The sequence below is a fragment of the Heloderma suspectum genome, chromosome 7 (assembly GCF_057233095.1).
Source record: "Heloderma suspectum isolate Gila_16-S chromosome 7, 16-S_ref, whole genome shotgun sequence".
In the NCBI taxonomy this organism is placed as follows: domain Eukaryota; kingdom Metazoa; phylum Chordata; class Lepidosauria; order Squamata; family Helodermatidae; genus Heloderma; species Heloderma suspectum.
The window spans coordinates 72,336,462-72,357,471 of NC_139464.1; the positions used below are offsets into that span (position 1 = coordinate 72,336,462).

General features: G+C 38.1%; 1 protein-coding gene across 6 annotated transcripts in view; it reads right to left on the minus strand.

Annotated features, from left to right (window-relative positions):
* Positions 1-21,010, minus strand: part of USP15 (ubiquitin specific peptidase 15) — an 87,967-nt gene that overhangs the window by 48,785 nt on the left and 18,172 nt on the right. For 5 of the 6 annotated variants that reach the window (XM_084810606.1, XM_084810607.1, XM_084810608.1 and 2 more), the window contains 5 exons: positions 18,194-18,321; positions 17,354-17,484; positions 12,126-12,252; positions 7,091-7,236; positions 2,041-2,102 (listed from right to left, as the gene is read on the minus strand). In XM_084810606.1, coding sequence (XP_084666732.1) covers positions 2,041-2,102; positions 7,091-7,236; positions 12,126-12,252; positions 17,354-17,484; positions 18,194-18,321 — 594 coding nt within the window. Of the gene's footprint in view, positions 1-2,040; positions 2,103-7,090; positions 7,237-12,125; positions 12,253-12,731; positions 12,820-17,353; positions 17,485-18,193; positions 18,322-21,010 lie in introns of those variants that run through there. The other variant, XM_084810609.1, reaches the window with a different exon arrangement.

Below are 21,010 nucleotides of genomic sequence, written 5' to 3' on the forward strand. Positions count from 1 at the left end.
ATTATCAACAACCTCAGATACACAGACGATACCACCCTAATGGCAGAAAGCGAAGAGGATCTAAAGAGCCTCTTGTTGAGGGTGAAAGAGCAGAGTGCAAAAGCTGGTTTGAAACTCAACATTAAAAAAACGAAGATCACGGCATCTGGCCCCATCACCTCCTGGCATATAGAAGGGGAAGAAATGGTAGCAGTGACAGATTGTATTTTCTTGGGCTCCAAGATCACCACAGACGGTGACTGTAGCCATGAAATTAAAAGACGCTTGCTCCTTGGGAGGAAAGCTATGGCAAATCTAGACAGCATAGTAAGAAACAGAGACATCACCTTGCCGACAAAGGTCCGTCTAATCAAAGCTATGGTTTTCCCAGTAGTAATGTATGGCTGTGAGAGCTGGACTACAAGGAAGGCTGAGTGCCGAAGAATTGATGCTTTTGAACTGTGGTGCTGGAGAAGACTCTTACGAGTCCCCTGGACTGCAAGGAGGTCAAATCAGTCCATCCTAAAGGAAATCAACCCTGAGTGCTCATTGGAAGGACAGGTACTGAAACGCAAATATTTTGGCCACCTAATGCAAAGAGGAAACTCACTGGAAAAGACCCTGATGCTGGGAAGGACTGAAGGCAAAAGGAGAAGGGGACAGCAGAGGATGAGATGGCTAGATAGCATCACCGATAAAATGAAGATGAACTTGAGCACACTCCGGGAGAGAGCGGAGGACAGGAAGACCTGGCGTACTATGGTCCATGGGGTCACGAAAAGTCAGACACGACTGAACGACTGAACAACAACAACATCGACTGAATTTAGAAGAATTTTTTTTTTAAGTAGAATATAAAAAGATGAATTCTTAAAGAAATGAAAGTTTATTTTGTAGAGGTGACAGAAAAGTATCTAGTTTGGCTGAACTGCCATTTTACAAGCCAGAAGTATTAATCTTATAAGCAAGGTGATCATCCGTTCCTGTCCACCACTTAATAAGAGTATATAAAATTGTTCAAGCATCTAAACTATGTTTTGCATATATTACTTAATTTGAGAGCTTGCTGTATGTTTTAGGGCCTATTCTTGGTATGTATATTCCTGTTTATAGAAACGTTACATGTAAAATTGTACCTTATAATGGTATGCAGAAGCAGCTTGAGCATTAACTGATAGCATCAGTTTTACAGAAAAGGATACTGCTCCAATTCTCTCTCCTTTTCCCTTCTATCGCATTCCAACACTATTTTCTTGTCCATTTTGTCCCTTTCGCTCCTTCAGTGGAATTATATGGCAAAGTAGGAAGTTTTTGAAGTATTTCATTAGAATTAAATCTTAAATGGGTAAAATCAGGAAGGGTGAGGAACTGAGTCTTCTCCAGTGTTGCACCCATATTACAGACTGTGCTTCCTAAAGAGACCTCCTTAGCCATCTTCCTAACTGCATTCTATAGATAAGAAGCTTATTTTTAAAGCTTTTGCTGGTGAGTAAGTAGATGGTGGGAGATTTATTTTCATACATATGGCCTGCTAGTTTATTATTCCCATTTGTTGTTACAGTGTTGTGTATGGATTTTATTTACTGTGATTTAATATTTTATGGCTTAACTGCTGTACATTTCTTCGCATGCCCACGGACAGAGAACGTGACTAACAAGAATGTTAAGTAAGTTACAGGATTGGTCCTATTCAATTCTATGATTACAATACAAGACAGAAGACAAGTCATCATAATGCAACAAAGAAGGTCACAAGGAGTAACATAAGTAGTGGTGGTTAGACATTAAAATACATTTTAGCATTTTGCCCAGATTTCCTAATATTGTATCAATGACTAAGTTTGCACTTTCACTGAAAAAATCATGCTGCTTAACACATCTGAAGAGTTTCCAACCAAGTAAACCTGTCCCAATATGATTATCCTATTAGTTTTTGCAAGGATCAGCATATAGTTACAAATGCAAAAGTGTTTCCAAAACCACAGAGAACGTTGGGGTGTAAGGGAGGGTAACTTCATTTAGTCATGTTGTGGGAAGCACTAATTTGTTTTAATTACTTACTTTGGAGCTGAAGGACCTCTTGGCCATGTTCCATCTTCATTTTTTTGTTCTATCACTAATACCTATATGGAAAAAAATAAAATAACTTAATTACAGATTAAGACAATTGAGTACAGTTTAAGACTTTATCAATTGGACATTAAAGAAACGACACACTGTATAACTTCTATTATGACAGTAGTACATCTCTCAACATTTTTACTAAGATTACAGCCCATTTACACCAGAACAAAAATCTTCTCTCTGGTTAAATCACTGTATAGAATTTGCGTAGTGAGGATACATCATAAAGAGAAGGCAAGCATGCACTAAAGAGTAATTTCTGTATACATTTGTTTGACTTAATGGGGCTGTTGCGTGGCTTGTTAACGATGCAGTGTGGCTTATTATCTCAAACATGCAGTGTGGCTTATTTTCTCCAACAAGCCACCTTGAGAACTCATGGCTTGTCGTTAGGTTGTTCAGGGTGGCTAACGAGCCACACTGCACAGTTAACAAGCCACTCTGGCTGTGTTCGGACAACACAATAATCCACCCTGCAGAAAACCTGCTGCGTTCAGATAACACACTAACCCAAGGTTCAACAAACAATCCACGGTTCAAAACAACCCACATTCAATCAGTGAGCATGTTGTCTGAGTGTGGGTTAGTGTGTTATCTGTTATAGATAAATGAAATGTTTGTGCTTCATATTTTAATTTGTTTCCAGTTCAAAGAAATTTAATTTGCCATCTCTATTAAATAAATGGTGCACTTTATCACAAATGTGGATAAAAGCACTAACTTAAATGCTCATTAACCCATTTAAGGATTCCCATTTACACTCATTCCTACACCTTGAAGCAGGATTATGGCTCAATAATGAAATGAAACACATGTATATAGTATAGCTGCATTTTTAATCTAGATCTCACTAAAATAAAAGGTGCTTTCTTAGTCTTACAGATACATTAAGTAGTTCCATGCCTTAAAATCAATACTGAGGTGACTGAAATGGGACAAGTATTTACCTATCCCATAAAATCATTACCACTTGACTACACGAGCCCCACTGCATTTCCCTAAACATTGTTTTTTTTTATTATCAGCTAATATAATGAAGACTAAATATTTCAACCACCAGTACTACCAAGCAAAGAGCACTGACCTTCCTAAATGGAGACTGTAAGTGGACACTTCTGATAAACTTTAGAAAAGTCAGAAATGGAAATGGAAATGGGAAATATTTTCTTTCTTAACTTCCTTAATTTATAGCAAACCATTGGTTAGTATTATTGATAAATTCTTTGAAGTAGTCTATTTGGACAGAGATACCAGAAGAGTATTCTGCTTTTTGCCCTAAATACAGAATCCTTGTCAATAAGAATTAGACAGTCTTATTTCAGGGTTACTGATAGGCTATTGTTGACATCCATATGTTATTGGTAGGTACCACCCTAGTAGGGTCAGCAAAACGGATAAGAATTGATGGGCACCTGCTGAGGCCCACATCCTGCACAGATCCCACTGTCAACCTTGGAGACTCTTGCCTTTGCTCCTCCTTCTCCTTACTGTCACTGCCTGTTCAACTGCCTTCTCTGAGCATACAAACAGTGACCAGAGTGAGGAGAAAGAGCAGTCCTCCTCTCTTGCCTTGTGTGCACTTTCTCTGCATAATTCTACAGATTAGGTGCAAAAGGAGAGGAAGTGAATGGGAAGCAGGAACAGAAGTACAGAGCAGGTGGGCCCACTCAGGGAAGGGATGCATTGAGGGCATCTTGCCCAACATCCCTCCAAATCTGGAATGGGCACTGAACCCTAGCAACTTGTCTCAACTGTCTATGTTGTTTCAGAAGGCTATTTATGCAAGAGGCTTGTGGACAGCCAGAAGCAGACAATTCCAGATATTAGTGTGCGAGCTATTATTTATCATCAAATGTAATCAAAGTTTACAAGATGTGCATATTCTACTATAACTAAACTAAGAAGAGTCACCCTCATGGGAACTTCAGATATGTGCAGATGCCTGCCTTACAGCCAAGTTACCACCCTAGTTAAACCACTCAAGTAGCCAATCTAAAGACTTGGTGGGAAGAGCCTTCATAACTCTGGGAAAAAGAAGTAGTGTACATAAGCAACCATTAAGGTTAAAGCCTACTGAACTCAGCTTTGGATATCTCAAGACCTACAATGTACTACTAAGATTCCCCAAGCAATCACTGAAGTTTTTGTATCTTCAGAAGCTATGTGGCTAGTGATCTTCACCCCTTGGAAGATAATCAAACAAGCCACAGTGGCTTAAATATCCCAAACACTGACCATGGGTTATTTGAGGGCTGTTTCCCACTCAAACAAGCCATGCTGCCTGGGTTTGGACAACAAGCTACACCCAAATGGGTAATTACCTAAGGGCACCTGGCAGGAGCTGCCAATTTAAACAAACCGATTTAAACAAGGTGGCTTGTTTTGATCATGCGAACTGGGTCAGTATCTTTAGAAGTGCTTTTCCCAGGCACCATTTTGGTTCAGCTTATCCCCTTAATAGACTACTTTGTGCTGGTTCAGTCCATCCAGATCCTAGCCAGCTCCCCTCCCTCCCTTCCTCTCCCCTGTACCCTGGCCTGTTCATAATTATCACTTCGAACATATTTGGATAACCCAAAGAAGAACATTAAAGGCCTAATAAAACAAATAGACCCAAATGGATTGAGAGCAATTCTATTCTCAAATCCTTATTCTTCTTTTACAAATAGTTAGCTCAGATGCATCACCTACATTATGTAGTGATGTTAAAGCTAAGGGATATTTCAGAAACACTTCCATTTGGATAAATCATAGTATTATTAAGGTTACTGACGTTGAGAATCAAAACATTCAGATACACTGAAATATCTCCAGGTAGTAAGATGGGATAAAACCATCATTCTTCTAGCAAATATGGAACTATATATTTGAATCAATAAATATTAAAGAAATAAATAATTGACTCCATGTAAAAAAGTATTTTCTTTTGTAAAAAATATACATGTTTTCTTCTTATGATATGGCTTTGAACACTAAAGCAATTCTGAAAAAATAAGCTTAGTTAAGACATGAGATACAGAGGTTGTGCACTTTAAACAATGTATGGCAGTACATATTTACTGAAGTTGTATTCAAATACTCAATTTCAACTAATCTGAAAGAAAAATCACTTGCTGAGCTCTACAGATGGTACCAGATATCAGTGGAGGAGAAAAGGAAAATGCCCTTAAATGGGATATATTCTTGAAGATGTGGACAAATATAAGATGTAGTTTGCGTTGCCTTAATAGATTACAAGTTGATTTTCTAAAGCTCTAACAGTTCCAGTAATGTATTCAGGACTGGAAATGCCATAGTTTTGTGAAAGCCCAGGAAATGTGCAAAATGTGATTGGTCACAGAATCTAACTTCTTGAAGAGTTCAGCTTTCATTCAAGTTTTAGACCTTAAGAGCTGCAAAGATATACTTGAAAATGTTTGGGCAATGAACACTAACATCTGAGAAGCCAGATGGATACCTAAGTAAGAAGCCAGAGAAATCCTAAGTAGGATTTCAATGTACTGCATAGCTTTCTCCCCAAACACACTAATTTGCACAAAACTGCATATCAAATTCCACTTACATTGGTACAAAATTAAATGTTTTTAGAATAGACTACAATTTTTAAAAAAAAATAAATTTAATAACCAAAACTAAAACTTGTACTCCAGTAAGCAAAATGATACCATATTGTTGTTCCCTATACATTATTCCCTTTTTCTTCTCTCCATTTTTTAAATTAAGCCTTTTTAAACAAGGACTTGGTTGTTTTAATTTCACAAGATGCCTAGTATGTTCAAAGGCACTAATCAAATATAACAACACAGAACAAATCGGGAATTCTGATTTCATGGAATATATTAATATGTTCAAATAACCATATTTAAATATTTCCTTCAGACTTCAAAATATGTTTTTAAAAGTCTGCACTAAGGGTCAGTTCCAATGTTTTGCCATCACGTCAATCCTTGGGACAGTCACAGATTTTAATATAATTTTAATAGTTTCTTCTCATATCTCCAAAAAAAAATTCCCAAGAGTTCAGAAGTTGAACCAATTTCTTCCAACATTACTTCTGACTGAGCAAAACCTTATCTGCCAACAATTAATGAGATGACAACATCAGCACTTCCATTCCCTTTCCCTCACCCCTAGAGGTTGGGAATAAGCCTTCATTTCTTTCTTGCCTAACCTTATCATCATTAACTTCCAAATCACAGAATTTTTTTATTCCTGTCTGCAAGGTCAAAGTGTATTTAACAGGCAAAACTGTATATCAAAACTGTATATCAAGTACCTCTTCACATACAGAATATTTTCAGACATAAAATCATACCTGTTGCTCTTGTTTGGCAACTCTGATACTAAAATCAATACGTGGACTTAAAGGTCTTGTGGGTACCCAGTGGAATTATTTACTGTTTATTCTTTCAATAACAGTCTACTGTGTCATATCACAAATTAATTTTGAATTACACTCACTGTCAAAAGTGGTTTGGTCATGTACACAGAAAGCTGTTCAACACAAGTTTCCTTGAATTAGCAGTTGAATGGTTCTCTGAATTCTGATATACATGTTTTCTAAACCCAGTTAATTGTGTCCTCAGTGAGTAGTTCCACCACTAACATATGCAGTTCCATGTAGGAATGGGGAGTAGGAATGTTTGTTCTGCAATTTTAAATAAACCTACTTAATTCAAATAAAGTTAGCCTTCGGGCTGCACACTTCTTGAATTTTGCAATGCAGTTCTTGGCTCAAGAATTGCATGCAAAAATGTGTATATTGGGGAAAGTTACGTACAGAAATAAATGCAAAGTTTCATACAGCTGTAAAAAAATAGCAGACTGATGAGGAAACTGGATGGAATGGATTTATAACTGAATACATGCAAAACTGACAAAGACAGGAAATAGATTGGTTTGTCCGTTCCTAAGTCCACCACTAACATATGCAACAAAGGTAGCATGAAATCTCCCAAAATATTATGTCTGTAAGTATATATCATACCTGTCCCTGGTATAAGCCAGCATCCTGTATGGTACTATCTGGTTTATTCAAAGGCTCAAATGTGTTACTCATGTATTTGTTCCACAGCCTGGTCTCTTTTTCATCTGGAATACTGAAGATTTTCCTTATCTCCTTTTCAATTGTGTCTATATTAACAGAAATAAAACTCTTATTTTATGACTTTGGGTATCACGTATACAGCAATTAACAAGGATGTCTGTGTAATCACCCAACAACTGGTTTGTGAATGGCCTGTATAAATAACACCTTCGGTATTTTTGCATTTTCATTCCCTCTGACCTCATTGTTTACAATTTTCCCCATCTTCCAAATGGTATGCGTGTGTGTGTGCATACACACACAGAACTCAGGATAACACTCATGTATTTGCTAAGTTAGACTGTGGTCCACAAAACCTTATGCCATAATACATTTAATGTTAAAGATGACACAGGACTCTTTGTTATTATGCAGCAGCAATCGATTCATATACTTACTGAGTTACAGATGTTGTAAATCTACATGCTACAATTAACTGCATTATCCCATATAGAGAGAGCAACTGGCAAACTACTCCAGAGTATTAACAAGACTATTATCCAAATACTTGCGGCAATAAACAGTATGACTGGAGGAAGAAGACTGTGTCTAGCAAGTTAGTAATTACTCAATAGGCCAGTTTGCACATAATACTAAACTAGGATTTAGGATTATGTATGCAAGCTTCTACAAGTCTGAGAAAAGTCTTGATCCCCTATCCTTCCCTCTTCCTCCTTTGATGAAGCCAGAAGGAGGACTTCTGCCGAGTTTAGTTTCACTTTAGCAGATTTCTGGTTTGACATTACTTAAGAACTAGGAATCCTGATTTAAAAGCAACTCTAGTTTGCAAAACAAGCCAGCAACCCAATCCAGGATTTGTTTACCAATTGACTAGTTTCTTTGTAACCATCTTTCCTGGTATGCATGAACTACAAACCAGGAATTCACTTAAACTCAAGTGTGTAAGCCAGTGGTTTTACTCGGAATGGCAAGAGGCTTGAGCATGTAAATTCTGGCTTAGTGTTACATGCCAATAGGCTGGTTCGCATGATCAAACAGTCCACCGTGGCTTATTAAAGCCACAGTGGGTTGCACTGCATGCCAGCAGCCATTTTTAATATTTAAGCCATGGCTGCAGCTTGTCCAAACCTGGGGACAGTGGGTTATGCAAGGGTTAAACAACCTTTTGTTATTGTTCAGTCGTTCAGTCATGTCCGACTCTTCGTGACCCCATGGACCATAGCACGCCAGGCCTTCCTGTCCTGAGCACTCTCCCGGAGTGTGCTCAGGTTCATATTCATTGCATCGGTAATGCTATCTAGCCATCTCATCCTCTGCCGTCCCCTTCTCCTTTTGCCTTCAGTCTTTCCCAGCATCAGGGTCTTTTCCAGAGAGTTTTCTCTTCGCATTAGGTGGCCAAAATATTTGAGCTTCAGCTTCAGTATCTGTCCTTCCAATGAGCACTCAGGGTTGACTTCCTTTAGGACTGACTGATTTGACCTCCTTGCAGTCCAGGGGACTCGTAAGAGTCTTCTCCAGCACCACAGTTCGAAAGCATCAATTCTTCGGCGCTCAGCCTTCTTTATAGTCCAGCTCTCACAGCCATACATTACTACTGGGAAAACCATAGCTTTGATTAGATGGACCTTTGTTGGCAAGGTGATGTCTCTGCTTCTTACTATGCTGTCTAGGTTTGCCATAGCTTTCCTCCCAAGGAGCAAGCGTCTTTTAATTTCATGGCTACAGTCACTGTCTGTGGTGATCTTGGAGCCCAAGAAAGTAAAATCTGTCACTGCTTCCATTTCTTCCCCTTCTATATGCCAGGAAGTGATGGGGCCAGATGCCATGATCTTAGTTTTTTTAATGTTGAGTTTCAAACCAGCTTTTGCACTCTCCTCTTTCACCCTCAACAAGAGGCTCTTGAGATCCTCTTCACTTTCTGCCATTAGGGTGGTATCGTCTGCATATCAGAGGTTGTTGATAATTCTCCCAGCAATCTTAATTCTGATTCATCCAACCCGGCATTTCTCATGATGTACTCTGCATATAAGTTAAATAAGCAGGGTGACAATATGCAGCCTTGTCATACTCCTTTCCCAATTTTGAACCACGCGGTTGTTCCATGTCCGGTTCTTACTGTTGCTTCTTGACCCTCGTACAGGTTTCTCAGGAGACAGGTAAGGTGGTCTGGTACTCCCATCACTTTAAGAATTTGCCACAGTTTGTTGTGATCCACACAATCAAAGGCTTTAGCGTAGTCAATGAAGCAGAAATAGACGTTTTTCTGGAATTCTCTTGCTTTCTCCATGATGCAGCGAATGTTGGCGATTTGATCTCTAGTTCCTCTGCCTCTTCTAAACCCAGCTTGTACTTCCGGTAGTTCTCGGTTCGCATACTGCTGAAGCCTAGCTTGTAGGATTTTGAGCATCACCTTGCTGGCATGTGAAATGAGCGCAATTGTGCGGTAGTTTGAACACTCTTTGGCGTTGCCCTTCTTTGGAATTGGAATGTAAACTGACCTTTTCCAGTCTTGCGGCCATTGTTGAGTGTTCCAAATTTGTTGGCATATTGAATGCAGCACTTTAACAGCATCATCTTTTAGGATTTTAAATAGCTCAGCTGGAATACTGTCATCTCCACTAGCTTTGTTGTTACTAATGCTTCCTAAGGCCCACTTGACTTCACTCTCGAGGATGTCCGGCTCAAGTTCAGTGACCGCACTATCATGGCTATCAAGGACATTACTATCATGGCTATCAAGGACATTAAGATCTTTCCTGTATAGTTCTTCTGTGTATTCTTTCCACCTCTTCTTAATCTCATCTGCTTCTGTGAGGTCCCTGCCTTCTTTGTCCTTTATCATGCCCGTCTTTGCACAAAACGTTCCCTTGAGATCTCCAATTTTCTTGAAAAGATCTCTAGTCTTTCCCATTCTGTTGTTTTCTTCGATTTTCTTGCATTGTTCATTTAAGAAGGCCTTCTTGTCTCTCCTTGCTATTCTCTGGAACTCTGCATTCAGTTGGATATATCTTCCCCTTTCTCCCTTGCTTTTCGCTTCCCTTCTTTCCTCAGCTACTTGTAAAGCCGTCTCAGACAGCCACTTGGCTTTCTTGCATTTCTTTTTCTTTGGGATGGATTTCGTTGCTGCCTCCTGAACAATGTTACGGACCTCCGTCCATAGTTCCTCAGGCACTCTGTCTATCAGGTCTAATCCCTGAAATCTATTCCTCACCTCCACTGTATATTCATCAGGGATATGATTGAGGTCATACCTGAATGGTTGAGTGGTTTTCCCTACGTTCTTCAATTTCAGCCGAAATTTTGCAAGAAGCAGCTCATGATCTGAGCCACAGTCAGCTCCAGGTCTTGTTTTGACTGACTGTATGGAGCTTCTCCATCTTTGGCTGCAAAGGACATAATCAATCTGATTTCGATATTGACCATCTGGTGATGTCCATGTGTAGAGTCGTCTCTTGTGCTGTTGGAAAAGAGTGTTTGCTATGATCAGCGTGTTCTCTTGGCAGAACTCTATTAGCTTTTGTCCTGCTTCATTTTGTACACCAAGGCCATTCCTGCCTGTTATCCCGGTGATTTCTTGACTTCCTACTTTAGCATTCCAGTCCCCTATGATGAAGAGGACATCTTTTTTTGGTGTTAGTTCTAGAAGGTGTTGTAGGTCTTCACAGAACCGATCAACCTCAGCTTCTTCGGCCTCAGTGGTTGGGGCATAGACTTGAATTACTGTGATGTTGAATGGTTTGCCTTGGATTCGTACTGAGATCATTCTATCGTTTTTAAGATTGTACCCCAGTACTGCTTTTCCCACCCTTTTGTTGACTATGAGTGCTACTCCATTTCTTCTAAGGGATTCTTGCCCACAATGGTAGATATGATGGTCACCTGAATTAAATTCGCCCATGCCTGTCCATTTTAGTTCGCTGATTCCCAAGATGTCGATGTTCAATCTTGCCATCTCATGTTTGACCACCTCCAGCTTACCTTGATTCATTGATCTGACATTCCAGGTTCCTAAACAATATTGTTCTTTACAGCATCGGATTTTCTTTTCACCACCAGACACATCCACAGCTGAGTGTCCTTTCGGCTTTGGCCCAGCCGCTTCACTCTTTCTGGCGCTACTTGGAAATACCCTCTGCTCTTCCCCAGTAGTATATTGGACACCTTCCGACCTGAGGGGCTCATATTCCGGCGTCATCTCTTTTAGCCTTGTGATACGTTCCATGGGGTTTTCTTGGCAAGAATACTGGAGTGGGTTGCCATTTCCTTCTCCAGTGGACCACATTTTGTCAGAACTCTCTGCCATGACCTGTCCGTCTTGGGTGGCCCTGCACGGCATAGCTTATGGCTTCACTGAGTTACGCAAGCCCCTTCGCCACAACAAGGCAGTGATCCATGAAGGGGTAAACAACAAAGGGGTAAACAACCTTTGCAGAACCCTAAAATAGGCCATGGCCTCTGAGAAGGTTGTTTAACCCTCGCATAATCCACAGTCCTCGGATTCAGATGACGCAAGGTGCAGCTTAAATATTCAGGATGGCACCCGCCGGTACTGTAGCTCATAATGGCTTACATTAACCATGAGAAGCCACAGCGATCATGCAAACCTGGTCAATGTTTCAGAGAACTGACCATATGCATTTAAGGAACAGCAGTAAGCTTCATTGGCCTGACATTTATGTTGTAGAATCTGAAGTTTGCCCGTTTTCTCAGACAATGGCCAAAGAAAAATGATTATACAAAGGAGAAAGTAATAAATACACTACATTTACACTTAAAAGGTTAATTTTTTTTTTTGTAAATTTGTTTTTACTCCACCCAATAGTGTTAGGGGAAACATTAAACAGGAGTTTTCACATACAAATACAATGATGAATATTGTAAAGATGCCATAAAACATGTTTTATAGACACAACACATTACCAAAGACATGTTTTGAAAGATATTAAGCATATAAACTACACAACAATGGGCATACCTATTGTGTCAGCTTTACTAAATCTTCGTGTTACTACATTGTTCATATTTCCATTTTCACACAATTTTAATTCTGTCAAGTATACTTCAACTTTGCAGTGCTTGACAAACATACCCTGTTCAACTACCTGGAAAATAAACAAATCAAAATTGGTTATTTTAGTAGAATATATTAGTCTATATTAATATTGTATAAAAGCATAATACAAAATCTTCAGCAATTCAGATACTTAACTCTTATTTTAGAGTTTACTGTTTTATAAGATTAAGAATTCTTATGATGAGTTTAAAGGTCACCGAAGTCAGATCATGATCAAACGTTTTTCCAGGTTTAAAAACATGTTTATAATTATCTAGACACCCACAATTTTTTTTTTTAAAAACCCACATTACCAGCAATCCAAATAGCATTACAGGGTATGATAAAAAAATAAAAATAAGCAGTATACACCTGCAAGAACTGCCATATTGGTTAACAGATTTTTCTGGTAATGCATATATTAATTGTCACCTTTAATGTAGGTAAATAATTATTAATTCGTTCTTTGTCAATTACTAACAACTAATAAAACTTGCAAATTGAAGTAAGCAGAATATTCACAATCACCTCTTATATACTTCCATCTGATCTTCTACGCTGTAACTGCGTAAGTCAGCCATGTAGACTGTCCTGAAAATAGCCATCAGCCTGATATGTGATACATCAGACAAATATGGTAAAGAAGGCGGTACCAAATAACTGCTAGAAGTCATATGCTACAGCAAAAGAATTAACGAACACTCACTAAAGGGGAAGGGCATATTAATAAACATTTTCTAGATATTTAATAGCCTGCCTTGGACTTTTCAGGGAAATGGAACTTAAATGTATAAAACCTGTATATACAAGAATATCTGTATGCACTTCTACAGCTGCACTTTAGTATAGCCGGGCTGAATAGCAATACTATCCTGTAGTACTATAAAACCGAGTTACTCCTGTTGCTAAGGTTACAATCAGGGCTGTGTGTATGCCAGGATTCCGAAGCACAGAAAAGCTGTGAAATGATGTTGGCCTCAAATTTCAGTATCCTACAAATCTCAGCTGTCATTTATTGAAAAGAAAAAGAAGCAAATCTCAATTTTTACTCATTTAAGATTTTATATACTTCAACAAGTTCCCAGGGCAGCTTACAAAAAATAATTTTTAAAGTAAAAACAATTAAACCAGCCATTGTGGTTGTGAAACGACGCTTGCAGGTATGTGGGAAATACACGGTGACATCTTAGAAGCCAGAGGATTTGATTAATAAGATTGCCATTGCACAGAGTGTATGGCTTCAATGCTCTGCAGAGTTCTCTTAATTGTGCAAAGTAGTAAAAATTGCATAATTTCCCTGCCAAAAGTCATGCAAAGTTGCTTAATTTACATAGTTATACACATTACAGAAGGTAATTTTTGTCACAATTTGGATTACATTTGCACAGATATTAGATTTATTTATTTATTGTAGATACACATAGCCTTGGTTACAATTATTTCAGCAAATTATAAAAGGTACTAAGATTAAGTATGATTATTCTTGCCCCCATATACTTAATGATCTATGTAAGACTCTGGACAGTATCCTATCCAGCACTAGTGCTAACATAACTTATGTCACGCTAGCACATGGTACTTATAAGTGCAAGAGCAATAATGCTATTGGTGTTGCACTACAGGTAGCTTATGCTAGCACAATGTAATTTATGTTAGTGGTAGTGTCATAGGATATTTCCTCAATATTAACATAAAGTAATTGGTATGCTTTCATTAATTAACTTCAGGTAATTTTTCAAATGCTTTGCAACTAAAGAACCTATCTTGACTCAAGAATTCAGGTATGTGCATGAGCTCTGAATTAGGGCTTCTCTACCAATTTTAACAAGAGAAGAATTTCAGTAAAATTAATGTTTTCTGACAAATTAGAGCATCATGCAGTGACAGTTTCAGACAAAAAGATAAAATTAGCATGTGACAAGAAACAATACAACTTTTTCTTAATTGCAGTTACATAAAGGCACATGTGGTCAAATACTATACTGCTAACTAATATAGCTAATGGAAAATATAGCAGAATGCCCTATGATGTTGTGCAAGGTGAATTTTTGACAGCATTCGCCCTTAAACAGCAACTGGTTCTTTAAGATTTAAGACAGACACAGCCCTGTGCTTAGCTCCCAACACAAAGCTCTGTTTAAAACTTTGTTGAGCTCTGGAGGTTATGCAGCACGGCACTTTCTTTGAAACATAGAGCTATGAGTTATAAATATGGAGGAAAGAACAGAAATCCTCTGGAATGCTCTGTGCTACACAGAGTTGCATTACAGAAGCTGTAGGCAGGACTATTTCAGCTAGAGTCTTAAATCTGGAAGATTCAAGCTGAAGACAGCCTCATGCCCATCAATGAGACTGAACAGTGCAGCTGCATTCTTTCTTCCAGTTAACAGCTGGAATACTACTTGGAAGGAAGTCCTACTAAACTCAGCAGAACTTTCTTCTAAGTAAATATGCATAGATAGGGCTGCAAGCCTGATTGGGAGACAGCCCCACATACAGCTTCCATAACGTAGAGTTGCATAGGAAAGCAAACAGCCACCGTGAGTGCAGCACTGTGGCCACTGTTTGTTCTGGCTCTCTTCTTGGAAGTTTTCTAGAAGTGGAAGGAAAGAGAAACATCACAGCAAAGGAGTGGAGGGCACTGATGGCATGCAAGCAGATTCAGTGCACGGGGGGACAGCAACTCAAGAGAGCCAGGTGTGGGCACTCCCCACACACATACTTTGTTTACAGCGCTGGATTACCTTTGCTATGCTCTTCCTAAACTGATAGTTCATGAAGAAGGATGTCAAACAAACAATACTTGTAATTCATGCACAGAGTTCTCCAGCACATGCTTTCAGTATGTGCTTTCATTGACATCAAGGCAACTCTGAAAACCTGGGAGGTAAGCAGCTGTAAGCAGCTTATTCCAGCCAGTGGACAAGTCAACTTCTATTACTTTATTTAGTATTTCCTTTCTTACCTTGACCCCTTATGTTTTAATTTCAGTAGAATGGCTTTCTAAGCAGGATGAGCAGTCTCAAGCAGTTTAGCATTTTTAATTGAAAGGTGAGCAGATGCTTAAATCTAGTCTCATCTAGTTCTGAGGTTGACTTTGTATGATGCATTATCACAAGATTTCAAAGACAAAGATATTGAACAAATTCACCATCATTCCCCACTCTGTCAAGAGGACTTTTGTTGCATTGGGACCAAGTCATCTTCCTTTTACTACTGATTTACATAGGTAAGATATTGTGGTGGGGGTGGGGACTGTTAAATCTCAATTTATGGAGGAAATGTTAAATTAGGATTTGAAATGGGAATGTAAAATTGGATATTAAAATAGTAGACACCAACACAAAAATCTGAGATAGTCTTTCCCAGAAAACAAAAGCACATATATAATATTTAAGCTTAATATTTCAGGCACAATAAAGCAGTATGATTTAAAAATGAAATATATGGTTTCATCACAGGAGGAATGAACACTATAGAAGATTTCAAAGATCATTTTTCTCACACAATAACTTGCAAACACATCTCTCTGTAAACTACAGTTATCTTGATAGGCAGAATAAGAAAGTATTTGAAGTGGATTTGTACACTACAGTTCATGCTAAATATGTTTTAGCATGATGTATAAATGGAGAAGCCATAGTCACAGCCATTACTCCACTGGCAGAACTGCTACACCAAAGAAACTGATGACGCTGACTGCTGAGAAGACAAAAAACAAAAGCAGAAAAGCAGCTCTAAAGTCTGTCTGTTGTGCATTTGGAAGCTTAAACTATGGTTTAGTATGATATCTGAACTGAACCTATATCCTCCATGTAAAACTGAAGAGGGCTAGGAATGTGACAGCTTGATTAACCAGACTATTTCATAGTATTAATTTTTATCTGCAACAGTTTACAATAAAAAATTAAAACATTGGTTTAAACACTCTCCTAAGCATGCATTTCTTCAGCACCTAATATTCTTTTCAGAAAGAGTAAACTCAATAGCATTCCTTCTGTCAATTTGTTTGGCCACAGGCACAGGGAGCTGTCCCAATGAACATGTTCTAAAAAGGGCATTTCCTTGTGGATGTATAGTAAGGAAGTGCATGTGACATGGAAGAAAATGGAAGATGGATACAGGGAAGGGAAAGCTATGTCTAAGTGTGTTCCAGTACAATTTAATAATTCTCATTTAATAAAGTGCATCATCTTAAAATGCATCATTTGAGTACAGTGTGCATTCTTGCTATTAATTTATGGTGTGGCTGCAGAGTTAAGGCACATGACTAGAATTTAAACAATGAAATGCAAATTAAGCAATCCATGTGGTCAACAATACTGCAGTGAGATAGATATCACTACAAACTTGAATATTTACCTGATGTAATATTACCTACAATGACTTGGTTCAGACATAACACCAGTTCCTGGGGTAAACAACCCAGGAATTGGTGTGGCCATGCGGGAGCGAGCAAGAGCACTACCTTCTGCCTGCTTGCCACTTCTGCTTGGAATCAGCTTCAACCTGTTCCTGGGTTGTCTTACGTTCGAACCCAGCACTCTGGGTTGTTTAGGGTTAAACAACCCAGAGTTTTAATCCAACAACCAAACATGGATTAAAACTCTGGGTTTTCTAACCCTAAACAACCCAGAGTGCCAGGTTTGCAAGGCAACAACCCAGAAACAGGGCACTATTTCAGAAAGTGGAAGTGGATGAGAACCAGCTCACTCGCTCACACAAACAATTCATGGTTTGTTAAACACTGATTGTTCATCCAAATGCAACCACTGTTTTGGGCTGGAACTTGCTTTGCTATACCAAAACAAGAACAAATTTAGGCCCTACACCCAGAAGACTATCAGGAAGTAGTAACAATTATTTTATGATTAACCAACCTAGAAATAACCTGCATTAAGTTGATAAAATAATTGAGAATATAGTTCAAAAAGTACTTGTATCATAATGTTTTGTTTTCATACTAAGAAAACGAACCAAGTCATTAACATTCAGTAACAAAAATTAATGGTTAACTTGCTAGAACTAGTTAATGCACACAATCTGATAAGGACACATACAAACCGCTCCTGTTCTTTTGACAGGGTGTACTGTGTACAGAGCATTTTCAAGCACAGTTTATAAACGACAATGTTCACTATAAAAAGTACCTTGCGTGCAATTGGTTCTTGGACTTCCATAAGAGTATACCAGCTAACTAGTTTGTTCCATCCTTCGGTTGGTAAAAGAATGTAGTCCAGCTCATCAATGAGATGCTCCTTAAGAGACTGACAATCCCCATCTATGAGAAAATGTTTTCATATTTAGTTAGATGCCTCAGCTTTATAATATTTGAGTATTTGAACTAATGGAACTTAACGATGACAAGTGATCAAGTTTGAAACAGTTGAAAAATCTTTATAGACTAGCATATTGTCAGATACAGGTAAACGAAGGTCTCCACTACCTTCTTTCTCCCTGAAAATGTAATTTATAACAAGAGATTCCTGGAAATTTACTAGCTCCGTCATAAACACTGAACCACAGTATGTGGAACCCAAAAGGAAGCCAGACATTCTAGATGCTAAATGTTCAACCATAACCATTACTGTAAATATGTCTTTAATTTCATACATTTTAAATATTGTTTTCATCATTTATCTTAAAGTAAATGCTGAAGTTTACAATTATGTATCATGCTTTTTCCAAAGGCAATGTCTCCACAAAAAACAGCCAGAATTCATCTTGTCAAGTTTAGGATTTTTTTTTCCTTTTGGCACCAGAAACACTCTTTAAGAAAGACTTCGAAACCACCACTAAGTAGCTTCACCTAAAAAATCTGTTCTCACAGGCTTTCATCCAATATTTAGTTTTCAGGAATTAGGACAGTACAGATGCATCAATTCTGGAACCTCTGATTGACAGAGTGAGGTAACTGCAACAATGAGTTATACTTATAGTACTGACCCACATCAATATCCTGCTTTTTCTACGCAATAGTAATAGATTACCTTTGAGAAGTCCAGAATTGTCAATTGGACCAGGATAAACATTCTGATCTCCCATCTGATATTTGTCCCAGCTGTCAAATCCAACATACTTTTTCCACTGTTTGAACCAGCGACTATCTACTAAATACCTTTAAAAGAAGGAAAAAAATAGATATTTGAAACAGATAAAAATCTCAGAAACCTAGAATACTTTGGATTGGCTAAGAGTACTGACTGCATGAGAGCTCACACCGTTAAGTTATTCTAATTAAGTTCCAAATTGTGTCACTCAAGGTGACACAAGAAAATTTTCCAAAATGGAACCTCAGTAGGCTCTAATTCGATACGCTTACCTAGGAGCAAATTCCACTGAATTCAGTGCAATTTACTTTTAAGCAGATATGCACAGGAGGGTAATACAAGTGTATAAAATGCTTCTGATAAATAAACACACATTGGGAAAGCATGATTTGCAGCACCTTCCTGACACAAGCTTATATGGTAAAATAGATCCCTCTACATTCGTCACATTCTATTATTTTGTTCTGTTTTCAATAAACACAGTTACTTTTATGTAGGAAAATTCAATTTATGGGTAGCATTCTCTTCCTGCTAGTTGGTTCAATCCTTACATGCTTGCAGTTGTAGAATGACATATAATGAATTCAGATATAAGTTGTCAAGCCAATTGTGTTAGGCAAAAATAAAGAAAGTGATCTGTAATCATAAGGTAGAATACAACTCATTTTTCTGATCTTCGTTTCCAGAGCATTTGTGGAAGGGAGGGGGGGATGCAGAGAGAAAGGGGAATAGCCAAAAATTGTCTCATCCCTATTCTGCTGACAGAAGCCTTCCATCAGAGGAGGGAAACTAGCTGGATTCTGCCCTTATTTACTCATATGTTACAGCATTTATGCTGTTCAACCCAGGGTTGATTTGATTTAAATCACTTCTCTGAAGGACTCAATTTTAATAATTTAAATCACTACTGAGGAAGATTCTATTTAAACATCATTTTTAGTAGAAGTACATCATTTTTAATATAACCTTAATGTAAGTTAAGGTAAGAGATGTAAGTTTCATTAGAAGGTAGGTACACACTAAGCAATTATTCTGAATTGTTTTCAGATTAATTTTCATCAAAAAATAGGATGATAATTTGGTCATTTTAGGACTAAAGCAGAATCAACTTGTGAAGTCATGAACCAGCTCCAACTGTTCAGTTAATCATGATATCTTTGTCATGATGTGCCAGAATCACCACTACCAAACAGGCTTTTAAACTGTACTAATAAGATAGTTGAAGAAAATTAGCCAGAAGAATAAACAAACAACAACATTAACAAAACACACATGGATTTTTGGAGAGGATACATGCAGCAGTGGTTCCTCAGGACTACATGAATATGTCCTGTTCACTTTTGGTTTCACTTTCTACTCCCATCTCCCTATCCATTCCATTTAGATCCAGGCTCCTCTTCCTTGTTCAGATCTACTCCATCTCCCCAAATTCTCTATTCACTTACCTTCTCTATCTTTTCACTTAGAGAGAGGCAAGGCAGTGAGAGAGACAGACAGACAGACAGACAGAGACAGAGAGAACAAACATGCACTTCTGTACACTACCAGCAGTGCAGAATAAGATTGATCAGGTTATCTCCCATCTCCATAAACTGCTGTTAACATATTCATAGAATATAATTAGAAGTTGTATAATTAGTACTCATGATATCTTTAACCTAGGCTCTTTTTTTAACTAATTGTTTTTAGAAAATTTCAAAATCTGATTTAAATTTTAAAAATCCAATTTAAATACAAACCATTTTTTTAATTTTAAAAAATAATTGGTTTTAATCTCTCCTGGTTGAAACAGAATTTTGCATGGCTGCTATATTTTCATATGTGATAGCAATATTTTAACATTTTCAATATGCAACATTGTAGCCTGATCTGAGGTGCTTAATTCCTCTTGTGCCTAAAAATTCTCCCTTACAAAGGCCGACACAGTTTTTTTCCCCTGCAAACAGATTTTACTTCAGGTTCCTGAGCCCAGCTGGAGTAAAAAATATTAAAAATGGCCTGAGGGGGCACTTCCAGTAAAGAACAGATGATGGGAGAAGAGTTAAGTATATTTTTCCTGCCCACCCCCTACCCAGCTTTAATGTCACAAGTGAAATACTGGGTCAAGAACTCAGAAGCCTTCTTTTAACATATAGCTCAATTTTGCATTCAACTGTACCTATTTCAGACCCAACAGTAACATTTAAATTTCCACGTATCATTTCTGTCATTATTTGTACCCAATACAACCTAAGATCACTTATAATGCTCACAACCTAGATTAGTATTTAGGAACACCCCAAGGGCTTCCATCTACTTAGCAAGATTTCTGACTTTCTTTTCAAGAGAAGTCCACCATGACACAATACAAGCTTCTTTTGAAACCTTCGCCTATAGCCCCCCCCCCAAATGTGCTCTGGAGTTCCCCCAATCCTCCAGAGCTGATTTTGAGGGTGCATAGGGGAGGGGGAATCAACCCCCCCCAATTCTGCTGATAGAAATTGCTATGCCAAGAGGATAAACTCCCCCCCCGCCCACCGCCCTGCAACAATATATCAAAAGCACTACAGCATGCAGAAAATCTTCTGGATGTGACTTTCTTTTTTTTGCTGACCCAAATTTAAAAAACAAAAAACATGTTGTACAAAACACATATGTTTTGCTGGCTAGATATACATTCTTGGGATGGTGGCAGTGGAAAGCTAAAATACAGTCAATACATACACACACTTATATGTTGCAGAGCGTGTACATATTACAATGTGTTGTACATGGCCT